Source organism: Echinops telfairi, unplaced genomic scaffold, assembly GCF_000313985.2.
Source record: "Echinops telfairi isolate 266 unplaced genomic scaffold, ASM31398v2 ScPeMD7_2291;HRSCAF=2852, whole genome shotgun sequence".
NCBI lineage: Eukaryota > Metazoa > Chordata > Mammalia > Afrosoricida > Tenrecidae > Echinops > Echinops telfairi.
Genome location: NW_022106189.1, coordinates 30,999,916 through 31,013,024, shown reverse-complemented (window position 1 = coordinate 31,013,024; position 13,109 = coordinate 30,999,916). Strand labels below are relative to the sequence as shown.

The 13,109-nt window shown below is 51.9% G+C and overlaps 1 protein-coding gene across 2 annotated transcripts in view; it reads right to left on the bottom strand.

Moving 5' to 3' along the window:
• The window catches only part of SLC7A6 (solute carrier family 7 member 6), a 48,058-nt gene that overhangs the window by 33,202 nt on the left and 1,747 nt on the right, over positions 1-13,109 (bottom strand). For both annotated transcript variants that reach the window (XR_006680394.1, XM_045293643.1), the window contains exon 2: positions 3,309-3,867. Coding sequence is in view for 1 of the 2 variants with exons in the window: in XM_045293643.1 (XP_045149578.1) it covers positions 3,309-3,867 (559 nt within the window). In the remaining variant the exon portion in view is untranslated. The remainder of the gene's footprint in view (positions 1-3,308; positions 3,868-13,109) is intronic.

Genomic DNA, 13,109 nt, shown 5'->3' with positions numbered 1-13,109 from the left:
ACTACAGAGCACCAACGATGCTACCTATCACTACAGAGCACCAACGATGCTACCACTACAGAGCACCAACGATGCTACCTACCACTACAGAGCACTAACGATGCTACCTACCACTACAGAGCACCAACGAAGCTACTTACCACTACAGAGCACCAACGATGCTAGCACTACAGAGCACCAACGATGCTAGCACTACAGAGCACCAACGATGCTACCACTACAGAGCACCAACGATGCTACCACTACAGAGCACCAACGATGCTACCTACCACTACAGAGCACTAACGAAGCATGCTAGGCAGAGGAAAACACAAGACACACAGTGCTTCCCTCATTCTCCACAACCATCTCATCAGACAGACACAATCAATATAACCATGTTACAAAGTGGACAGCGGCTGGCGGCTTCCTCAGGGTCAGCAGCTAGTAACTGCTCAAACTGGGACTCCAACCAGACAGCATCGGAGCCGTGATCTCTGCACAGTGCAGAGCTGCCCAAAAACGACCTACGCCTAACAGGGTCCCCGCGTGCTGGGAGAGACAAACCACATGCCTCCGTGGACACTTGGTTTCTTTTTTTTTTTCTTTCTCAAGTCTCTGCCTCCTTCCAGTTGTCTGTAAAGCCCATGAATTCCTTTTTACAAACCAAATACTGGTCTTGAATATGCTGGTTTGAGAGACTGCTTGGTGAAATGGGGGAGTGAAGGGGGAACTCCTAACACATTAGGTTTTAAAAGCAGACCCTGAAAGTATCTTTAAGGTCTGAGCTTGGTTGCAGAGAAGAAAGCTACTGGGGCACCACCAAATGGTTTTTTGGGGTTTTTTTTAAGCGTTTTATTAGGGGCTCACACAACTCTTATCACAAACCATACATACATCAATTGTATAAAGCGCATTTGTACATTCATTGCCCTCATCGTTCTCAAAAACTTTGCTCTCCACCTAAGCCCCTGGCATCAGCTCCTCATTTTTCCCCTCCCTCCCCGCTCCCCACTCCCTCATGAACCCTTGATAATGTATACATTATTATTTTGTCATATCTTGCCCTGTCCGATGTCTCCCTTCACCCACTTTTCTGTTGTCCGTCCACCAGGGAGGAGGTCAGATGTAGATCCTTGTAATTGGTTCCCCCTTTCCAACCCACCCACCCTTCACCCTCCCAGTATCACCACTCATACCACTCAGTGGTCCTGAAGTGATCATCCGCCCTGGATTCCCTGTGTTTCCTGTTCCTGTCTGTACCAGTGTACATCCATCCTCTGGTCTAGCCATATTTGTAAGGTAGAATTGGGATCATGATAGTGGAGATGGGGAGGAGAATCATTTAGGAACTAGAGGAAAGTTGTATGTTTCATTGTTGCTACATCGCACCCTGACTGGCTCATCTCCCTGAGACTCTTCTGTAAGGGGATGTCCAGTAGCCTACAAATGGGCTTTGGGTCTCCACTCCACACTGACCCCCTCATTCACTGATATGATTTTTTGTTCTGATGATGGCTGATACCTTATCACTTCGACACCTTGTGATCGCACAGGCTGGTGTGCTTCTTCCATGTGGGTTTTGTTGCTTCTGAGCTAGATGGCCGCTTATTTACCATAGCAAACAATTTTAAAGTGCTTGTGTCTTGGGGTTAAATGATAGTGATTTGAAGGTCACTTGATTTGCTTCTTACTGGACACGTGTGCTTGTATCATCAGAAAATGCTGTCTCAGAGCAGAGTCTCTCTGGTGACACTTTGTCTGACCCCTACCAGAGCACGCCTTCCCCTCCCCCAACAGTTGCCCACCACCACCACCCCAGGCAGTGTGAAGGGGCCCATTGCAACATTTGTCTTCAGCAAATTCCTTACAGATCATGTGACTCAAGTTATTTTACTGAATGTAGGTAGGAAAATCCCCCTTACAAAATCCAGTTAGCTTATGATACTTTACTTCATGCAGTTTCTAGAATGTTTACCTCCCAACATGGCGCAAAGGCAGACGGGCCGGATGTGCACATTACCTGAAAGGGCCCGATGGTGCCAAGAATCTCATCTGATTGCCCCGACTGCTGGTGAGGGACAGCCCGTCCACAGAGCCATTCTGAGATAGGCCCAAGAGGAAAGGAACCTGTCTGTTCTGTTTGCTCACTGCGGTGAGCAGTTGTTTCCTGCAGTTACCCTGAAACCCGAGTCAAAGTCAAACACCTCTGGGACTCCCCAAGGGTAAATCCCGAAGGAAAAGAGTAGGATATTCCATGTGTATTCTGATTTCAAGCGGGACATCACAGAGACAGGCTGTCTCGCACGGCTGTGGTCTCCTAGCTGGTGTACCTTCTGAAACAACAACTTCTCGTTCTTCCTGGGACTTGGGGTGGGGAAACTGGTGCACCACATGAGGCCCAGGGTACGGTATAATCCTTCCACCAACTGTACTCAGTCTATTTTGAACACTGGACAAACTACACATATTGCCAACATCTGCAAACAGAGCTAAGGGCAGAAGGTAGCCCTAATCAAGCGGCTGGGGATTCTGGGCCACTCCTCAGCTAACACAGGGTCACAACCATCTTCTGCCCACTTTCTGTGACCTCAGAGAGTCCAGTCCTCACCACCACTTAGGATAAAAAGTGAAATAATGCAGGGGCCTGCTGGGATCTCCCAGGTTCTGTCCCCAGAATCCTACATCGCGGTAGAAGCCACCTTCTTCTCACTGGCGGCAGACGACGCTTGTTAACCAGATCAGGGTAAAGAAATTTCACAACGCCAATGCGGAAGAGTTGCAATGGTGCAGGGGCCAGCTGCCTACAATGGGCTGTGGAGGGCGGCCCTGCCAGGAAGCAGAGAGAGAGAGAGAGAGAGAGAGAACTGCTTTCCTCACTGATGCCTTTGAAGTGGTTTAAAAAGAAGACAGCAATGGAAACAAGTCTCTCTCTTCTGAGCAGCAGAATAAAGGCTTCAGGATCTGAGAGCGGCCACCACCCCACCCCACCCCCTACCCGGGTTATGTTGCCGAAGCAACAGTGGCTCCAATCAAAACTGGACAAGAGATATGTAAGACATGCAGGAGGGCAGGACTCGGGGGGCCAGCCAGGAATGTGAGGTGCCAGCGGCCCCCACAGTCAATTCCGCAGCCCTCTACCCCCATCCCTTGCCCTTTCTCTCAGCTCTCAGGATCCAGTGACTTGGGTGAAACCCCTTTTTCAAAAGGTCAGACATGCCACCCCCACCCCACCCCCCGCCCCCTGCAGAAGGAAGACTTATGGTTCAAATACAAAGTCCGGGACGGTGTTTACAGTCACCCCACCCCTGTGAGGTTCCCACACTTACAGATGCAGGCAGCAGCGATGAGCCGGCAGGCTACGTAAGGGGGATTGCAGGAGGGGAAGGAGGGCTGGATGATGTAGTTGGCAAAGGTGATGGCGATGATGGCCTGGCTGGTGGGCTCGACGATGAGCAATGAGGCCCACAGGCGGATGAAGGCAATGAAGCCCCCAAAGGCTTCCAGAATATAGGCGTAGCTGGCCCCCGACTTGGTGATGGTGGTACCCAGTTCTGCATAGCAGAGGGCACCGACGACGGAGAAGAGTCCGCCAATGGCCCAGACCACCAGTGACAGCCCATAGGAGGCAGTGTAGACCAGCACCCCCTTGGGAGAGACAAAGATCCCTGAGCCAATCATGTTGCCCACCACCAGGCTGATCCCATTCAGCAGGGAGATCTCCTTCTTCAGCTGCATTGCCTCCTGGGGCTTTTCAGGGGGCGTGCTGACATCTTCTTCCACCTGGGTCTGGCTGGTCTCCGGGATGAGACGGTAGTTGGGCATGCAGTTCCTCAGCTCCCCAGCCTCCATGGCCGACGGTTCCCGCACACCTGTGTTTACCACGTCCTGGCAAAGAAGACACACACATTAGTCTCGGGCAGGAGTGGGGAAGGCTCTCTGGTTTAGACCGGTGCAGTTGGATGACTTCCAGGAAGACTTAGCCCATTTCTGCCCACCTCCTGCGTCGGAACAGCAACGCCTTGCACAACACAGCCGGGATCACACCTGGGCCGGCCCCATTCCCACCTCAGAGCACAGGGAAGCAGAAACAAGGCCCCACCGGTGTCTAAGGAAGGCACCACCAGGAGCACTCAGGCACAAGGGGATCGCTACATCCGTGGGAGCACTCAGACACCAGGGGATCGCTACATCCACTGAAGAGGTGGGGGCTTGTTGCTCAAAGCAGGGTCAGCAGCAGGTCGGTCCATTGCCTAGATTGTCCCCTGAGATGTAGGTCTGTTTAACTAGATTCAAAACCACAAACTAGACCTGCAGAGAGGACCTGCATCCCTGCGTCCAGTGCCCAGCCTGGCCTGCCTGCCATCCACACCAAGTGATCTTGCTCACCCACCTCCACCCGACGTAGGCCAGGAGAGTCTGCAATGTCCAGCCCCGTGTGGAGAGATGGTGCGGCCACCCCCGGCCCACAAAGGATGTGGGCAGCTGGTGGGATGGGCTAGGAAGATATCAAGACAAGGTTGGATGGCATCACCGTGGTGGAGACTGGAGCTAGGAGAGGGCCATCATGGGGAGACACTACCCACAAGGCAAGACTGTGTCCACCACACCCCCCTCCCTCCCACCCTGCTGCTCCCCCACGAATAATCTGCTCTCTTTCTGATGAGTCTGGGCAAGAGAGGGTGGGGGAATACATTGATCAGATCACATGGGTCATGGGTGACTATCAACGGGGTTCATGGTGATTGTTAAACCGTGGCTGTAGAAGGTGTACCTGAAAGAGAGGAAGTTAATTTTTCACGTGGGAAATGGGCAATGGCTAGAGGGGTCAGAGGGTGGCCGGTGGTGGAGTGAATTTTTTTCATCTGCCTCTTCTATCTGTGTGTCTGTCATCTGTGTGTCTGTCACGCAAGCACAGCATGCATGACATTAACAGAGGGGATTGGTCCATTGTATTAGTCTGGGTACTTTAGAGAAACAAATCCACAGCAACTCATGTATAAGAGAGAGTTTTATGTAAAGATTAAGTGTGCATCAAGAAAATATCCCAAGCCAATGCTGCCCAAGCCCAGAAGTCCAACATTAACCCATTAACCCATATGTCCAACACCAATCCACAAAGTCCTCCTCCATCTCACAAAACAGAGGCAATAATGCCAACTGCAGGAGAAAAGATGAGTCAGTAAATGTGTAAACATCTCAGCACTGGCAGGGGTCTCCTCCACACAGCTGCTCCAGCACCCAGGGCTGCATCGGGATAAGTTCATGTGGCTTCTCCTTGGGGATGTCTTGCAGGAAGTCAGCTTTGCAAGCTGAAGCAGGGAACTGCTAAGGCAGCTGCACCCTGGTGTGACCATCACAAAGCAAGAGACCCGAGAACTAGAAAGGTGAGGCTCACTGAGCCATTTATCGCTCCGCCATTCAATTAATCCCACATGTGTTTATCGGCCAGGTTGGCACAATTAACTAACTCATCCGTTGTTTTGGGGGTTTTTTTGTTACCACCCCCATGGACAGAAAGATGAGTCATCCTTGATGCAGGAGGAGAGAAAAACCCCAGGGCCACAGGAAGAAGGGCAAGTTCAAGGTCTCTGTCTGAAGTGGCAGAGACTGCTGACCCGAAGCACCAGAGGCCATGGGACAGAGTCAAGGAGCCAGCCTGAGACCAGAGGCTGAGGCTAGGAGACCAGGAGACAGGGCGGAGGAGTGGCTCTGAGAGGCGGACACTGTGGGGCAGGGGCAGGCTGGCTTCCTGGTCCAACAGAGGCAGAGACCAAGGGACCAAGTGGCTGAGAGGCTGAGGACCAGAGAGAGACGTGGCTGTGAGCTGAGGAGAGGTGTTGCTGTGGCCAGTGACTGTCCCCTCACTGTTTACTGATGCAGCCTACTTACTGCCTTAATAAAACCCCGTCACAGTGATGACCTCCTGTGAGTGGTGTGTGGCCAGGGGACAAATAATCAGGCCTCACACAGAAGCAGTGGTATCAGAGCCAGAGGGCAGGGGAGGAGGAAGCCTGAAGGAAGGCATGCCGGACCCCTGCCTCATGGCCCCAGGGAAGCCAGAAGGTGGTCAGATATGACCCCCTCCATTCTCTTTAAGACACCCAGTCCACGCTTTTCCCAAGGGCTCAGAACAAAGGGATTACATAACAAGATGAGATGGAGCATGGGGGGGGGGGCGCGATCTATAGCTCATTTGCCCCTGGCTTTTGCTTTTTTTGCTTTCCTTCTCCCCTCCCTACTACCATCTGGGGTTGCAAAAGAGATTGATTCTCCCAGAACAGGGCTCAGGAGTCTTAACCACGCAGTCCAAGCGGGAAGGCTTCTCTACAGCTTCTCTTATGCACAGATCCAGTGTTGGCAGGCATCCAATAGCAGATGGATTTCTCTCTCTCCCTTCCCCCATGTCTCTCACACACACATGTGCTCAATCGCTTGTGTGCAATGCACACACACACCTTTGTCCAACAGTTCAGCCAGTCCATCAACACACGTAGGGAAGACCCAGCCTGTCCTCTGTCCTCCAAAAATCAGCACCTTCCAGCACCCTACACTTCGCAGGCCCTCCTCCCGCCCTCCCCTCCCCACTCCAATCCCCCAGTCCCACCTTAAGTTTGGAGAAAGGAATCTGCAGCCAAGCGGACTGGCTGCTGCCCAGGAGTTACCATATATACTTGTGTGGAAGCCGAGATTTTCCATCCCGTTTTTCCCCCCAGCACATACATTTGTAATGCAGTTTTTGTGGTAAGATTAGGTGCCTCGGCTGATGTTCAGGTCCGCTTACACTCGAGTATGTACGGTAGTCCTTTTCAGGTCACCAGGTTAAGAACAGGGCTGCTACACATCACCCTCTCAGAAGCCTGGTCTCCACAGAGACGGGTGTGTGCCGGGAACTTGCCTCGTGGAGCTCAGAGCAAGAGTAAACCACACCCGCCCAAGGGTGAGGAGTCCTGGGGGGGGGAGGCCCAGAGCCTGGACCTGAGGCCGTGTGGGCAACACTGCCTGGGGACACCAGTTAGCCTTCCCCATGCCCAGGGGCCGGGCCAACCCACCCAGCTACCTTTGGGCTCCAAGGCATAGCACCACTTCCCTTCTGTCCTGGCACCCAAGCCACCCAGTGTCCCTGGCAGGCATTTGAGGGCAGATTCGTTTTCACGTGCCTGCTAGGAGAGCCCAGGCCCCAGGGGGGAGGGGAAGCAGGGAGCAGCTGTGGGCCCAGATCTCACAGAAGTCAGGGGCCCAGAGGCCAGTAGAGAAACCAGTGACCACGGCAGCCTCCCTCTACCCCATCAGACCCTGGGCTGGCAGAGAGGGGCCCAGGCCTCCCAGGAGTTCCTTTTAGACTCAGCCTGGCAAGGGTACCCCTGATGTGTTTCCATCACACCTGTCCAATACACAGACGAACCTACTCAGTAGCCCCGATTTGAGGTGGGGGAACAGTCACAGCCCCACAAGCCCCTCTCTGGGGAGGAGCAGAGTCCCCAGCTCCTGAATGAGGGGCCAAGGTCCCACAAGAAAGATTAATGAAGGACATACCCTCACCCTAACCCCCCACAACTGAAGGCACGTGAGGCTTCCAGCCCTCTTCCACACACAATGCAGCTGTCACTGGGAACCCACCATTTGTCCAAAGTCATGAGAGCCTCTACTTCTTTGCTAAGCACCCAAGAACAGAGTCTTGATATAACCCCAGAAGCTCCCAAGGGTACAGATAGCAAGCCTGGCCACACAACCTCCAAGGCCACCCCTCACCTGCCCTGTACATCAGCCTCTCACCTCGAAGACTTCCTTAAACCTGCCTCCAGGGGAAGGGACACTATGGGCCCTGCCTTCACAGAATATCCACTCTGGCAATATGGCAGCATAGGCAGGGAAGAGACATGAGAGGAGGAGTCCAGGCTCAGAGAACAGAGGCCTCCACCTAGCGCTGCCTCCCCTGCACTGACCCTCCAGCTTCCCCAGGGGCAGTGACCTCCTCAGGCAGCCTCCCTGGTCTTTGGGAAAGTACCTGATGAGACACTAAGGCAGTGGTTCTCAACCTTCTTCCTGTCTCAACTCTTTAAGACAGTTCCTCATGTGGTGGTGACCCCTAACCATAAAATTATTTTCGTTGCTACTTCATCACTGTCATTTTGCTACTGTGATGAATCGTCATGTAAATTTCTGATATGCAGGATGTATTTTCATTGTTACAAACTGAACATAACCACAGCTGAATATAAAAAGATTGATCAGCATCCAGATTAAGGTCCCATGGTACAGAGTTTTTTTTGCAGTAGTTGATGATTTTACAGTACATGATTTTACACTTATTCAGTCATTATAATTCATGAAGTGTCGTTTTACCTCCAACACTGCTGCTTTCAACACAGTAGCTGGTCTCTACACGTGTTACTGCTCCGCATAAGTACATTATGGTGCCAACCCTGTCACATACACCTGTATTTGTATGGGGTGTATGTGATGGGGTTGGCGCGATGATGTCATCACACCAGGTACTTGTATGTGTTCGTATCAGTATGTGGGCGGACCCGCCTGGAGATGGATAGAGAAGCGGTGTCCCGGATTCCTAAAACCATCGGAAATATGTGTTTTCCGATGGTCTTAGTCAACCCCTGTGAAAGAGTCGTTTGACCCACAAAGGGGTCGAGACCCACAGGTTGAGAACCGCTGCACTAAGACATGCTTCTGTCTACTGGAACCCACGCCGGCATTTCCCTCCATCTCCACGGGGCTAACGCTACAGGAAGATACATTCTAGAATCAAGACGGTGCAGGGAGGGGTAAGCTCAGGTCACCCCACAGGATCATAAAATCTGGCTGCAGATGGGATCACCTGGGCTTTTAGGATACAGCAGCTGGCACAAGTATCAGCCACACCCTGATATGCAGAAGCTGCCAGGGCCTCCACAAAACTGCCACGTCTCCTCCCGCCACCCCCAGAGAGCTGAGCTCACGGGGTGACCAAAACTGAAAAACTCAAACCCACTGCCAACCAGTCAATGCCAACTCACAGCACACCCACAGGGCAGGGTAGAATGAACTGTGTCCGTGGATTTCCGAGACTGTAATTCTCTATGGGAGTAGAAAGCCCCCTCCTCTCTCCCACGGAGCGGCTGGTGGTTTTGAACTACTGACCTTGCAGATCACAGCCCCAATGAGTAACCACTCTGCCACCGGGGCTCTTGCAGGGTGACCGACCTAACAGAAATGTCAGGAAGGCAGGCAGGGAGGCCTCCGGTGGAAAGGGGAGGGGCAGCCATGCAGTGGGCATGGAGACTCCCCTCCAGTTTTTGCCAAATGGTCAGGTGTGGGCTAGCAAGAGCTATGGAGCCTCAGGGGATGCTCATGGGAAATGCTGAGGACAACATGGGAAATGGGAGAAAACCAACACTGCCCCAGAGGTCATGCCCGCTTGGCTGGGAAAGCAGTCAGGGGGGTGGAGGGAGTGGGTGGCGGGATGCAAAGCCCCACCTGGTCCCTTCTCTAAAGAAGAAAAACCTAATTTCCTGGGGAAAGCAGTCAACTCTCCAGGCACCTGGGGCAGAGTTTAAAAACTGGAGGGGAGGAGCAAAACCGCATTAAGCTCTGGGGAAAGGAGACCTGAGGCTGAGGCTGAGGCTGAAGCTGAGGCTGAAGCGGGTCAACACAGAACACCCCTCCCCCCACAGGCTTAGCAAGCTGTGCTTTAAGTGGGCAGGCCCACACAGGAGACCTTAAGTGGGGGTGGCACACCCCAATGAGTAAAACCCTCCTTCCAGCAAACTAACCCCCCTACCCCCCCACCCCACCCCCCACCAAGTTCACTGCCATACAGCCATTCAGACTCAGTTACCCTCCAGGGAGGAGTGGCATTGTACCTGTGACTCTTCATGGGAGTAGAAAGCCTCATCTTTCTCCCTCGGAGCTTTGGGTGGATTTGAACTGCTGGCCTTGCACTTAGCAGCCCAAGGTGTAATCCACGATGCCATTGGGCTCCTAAATGAATGCCAAGCACAGGCACACCCAGCATGACCAAAGCAACAAGAAAACCTGATCCCAGTCCGTCCGCTAAATGACTCACTCTTATACTCACAGCGACAGCAGAGCCAAAGGGGAGGCGAGCTGCTTCCTAGCACAAATACTACAGTATTTTCACACAAACAGCTCACACCAGTTCTTCCACTGGATTCCCTCCTTCTCGGGTGCTGACAGGGAGTCCCTGTGACACAGAGGAGGACTGGACTCCCATAAAGACTCAGTCTCGGCAAGCCACAGGGGCAGTTCTGCGGTGTCCAATTGGGTCACTGTGAGTCAGCACCGCCGGGATGGCAGTGGGTGTGGTTTTATTTTTCATGTGTCAGGTGTGGGCATGTTCTTTGCAAGAAGACGACTGTGTTTGATACACTTTGCCTGGCAATAAGATGTTATCAAACACATTTAAGAAGGAAGAGACACCCCCCCAGAGGGATGATTTCTTCACCAAAATGTGGATGAAGAAAGACAGACAGTGTAAGACACTAAGTAACAATAGTAAAATATGAATGATCAAGGATTCGTGAAGGAGGCCGGGTGGGGGAGGGAAGGGCCCAAGTAGAAAGAAAGTGTTTTGGAAATGTTGGTGTCAAGTGTGCTTAATACAATTGAATGATAGATTGGTATAAGATTTGTAAGAGACCCCCGATAAAATTATTTTTTTAAAAGAAGAGAAACCATAAAACAAAGAAACAAAAATGAAAAAGCAAGAGAAACAGCCAACTCTTCAAAGACAATCAACAGGGCAGACTCAGGGATGACCCCGTGTTGGAACTACCCGACAGGCAGTTTAAACAACTGTAATGAGATGTCTGGGCTTTCCCGGAAGTGACGGACAGCAGATGGGAATAAATGTGGGAATGCAGAGAGAAATCAAACAGAGCAGTCCAGAGCCGTGGGAAGACATCAAATGGTTTGATCTCTGTGGTAAATCTTTAAAAAAAAGAAAAGAAAAGAAAAAAGAGGGGGGAGGGTGTTATTTCCATCCTAGGTAAGAAAAGAGACCCCAAATAGATTACCTAAAGACAAACATATTACATCTTCAACAGGTCAAAGGCAGACACACACACACACACACACACACACACACACAGATGAGGGAGACTGTGAGCTGAGGTGCTAACAGTGTCCAAGGATTTCAGCAGAGCACGGAGCTCAGGGGCTCAGGGGCAACTCACAAAAGCAGGGTGGGTGGCAGATGAATGCATCACAGTGACAGTGGGATGACAGAAGTGAAGTAGGGACTATTCTAGAGAGAAAAGCTTGCAAGATGAGTCAGGCCCCTCTGTCCGTGGCAGTCAGGGTATGACTTGTGACCGTGTGTCCCTGGTTCTCCAAATTCTATTCAAAGCATCGCCACACACGTCTGTGTCAGTGCTGCATGGACTTTGCCTTGGCAGCTGAAGGGAGTGGAAGTAATCCACTTCTAACACACTGCCTTGAGAGCAAAGCTGTTCATGGGAGAAGTCAATGGAGGCCGCATCTGTGTGGACACTCACACACAGAGGTAGGGTTTTCCCTGAAAATGGTAGCCTTCTGCAAACTGCTTGGCACTTGAGCTCGAATAAATCCCACCTCGGATCATGGATTTCCCAGTAGGTTAACCCTTTCTAAAATCACCAAAAATTTTCTTTTAAGGTGGCCACTGATTTCCTACATGATTCTTGCCAGGGTTTCCTGCATGGGTGGAGGTTCCAGCACGACCTTTGGAAGGCATTCCATCTTCCCAAGGGACGGACAACAGGGCAGCATGGGCCCAGAATCTCGGCTGCCCCAGCCCAGCAGACCTGAGTTGACCAGAAGGGAGCCCGGAGCCTCGGGGAATTCCCTTTGGACTGAGCCGGCTGAGCAGGAAGAAGAGAGGTGAAGCAACATCGAATGTGCTGCTGCCCCTACCACCCACGTGTACAAACAAAAGGACCCAGAGCTCCCGAAAAAACAGAAGTCCCCTCTGTTGTACACCTGGAAAAGAGCACCACCTGCCAGACATGCTCTGAGCCGAAAAAAACAAACACACAAACAAACAAGTTATCCGGAACCACACCATTGGAGTAAACCACAGTCAAAAGTGTTTGCAAACAGGACGGGGAGAAACAGAACAGAGCCCAACCATTCACCCAGAAGACACAGAGCAAGAGTGAGTAAGCTCCCAAAGCCGGGAAATGCAGGTCCACAAAGCCAAGAGCACTTGCCTTGAGGGCTCCCTGAAGCTCAAGGAAATGTGGGGTCAAAGCACCCCTTTGTTGGGGCCAACTCAGTGTGCGCATGCACGTGCACGCGCGCGCGCACACACACACACACACACACACACCAGGTTCTACCAGGAAAGACTGCTTTGGATCCTGCTGAAACACTACACTCTGGAGAGGCAGTCAGGATAGGTAGGACTTAGTACGATGGAACCCATCTGAACGCGGGGTAAAAGCGCACAGGGGGTGCAGAAAGCCCCCTTTCTCCCAAGGAGCAGCTGGTGGTTCCGAAGTTCTGACCTCGCAGTGAGCAGTCCATCACATGTGGTACACTTCACCGCCAGGGGCTTCTGCAACCCTAGAACCCCCAATCCCACTAAGGACACCCCCAGGCAAGTCCCTAAGGGCTACACCGTCCATCCCTGGATCGGGCAGGGGCGCAGCAGTATCCATAGTCATCTATGCCCTGCCCGAGGGCAAACTTCCTATTGCTGGTTTCCGCTCAAAAGGAATTCAATGGAGGCTGAAGCCGTGGAGAATCAAAAATGGATTTAGGGTGTGTTCACGGTAAACAGGAGCTTTCTGCAAACCAAATGCTCAGAGTGGAAGCTCTCACACTCCTGTGGGGGTGGACTGCTTATTTTGGTCATATGTGCAGACAGTCAGGACAAATTAAATGCAAATCCGTTCAAAGCAGTTATTTCGGTCATAGTAGCTGTTCGTCACGATTGTTTTCTCCCTTCATCAGCTGTTTACAGAAGAACAAGTACTGGACCAGACCATGATGGCTGGCGTGGTCTGACCGGCTGTTCAAAAGGATCACCACCTTCGTGTAAGCATTGCTTGTTTCTGTTCTGGGAGCAAGTGGGCAAGGTTAGTCTTTCAGCAGGATTTGTTGCTTGGTAATTTCTGCTTTTTTTTTTTTTT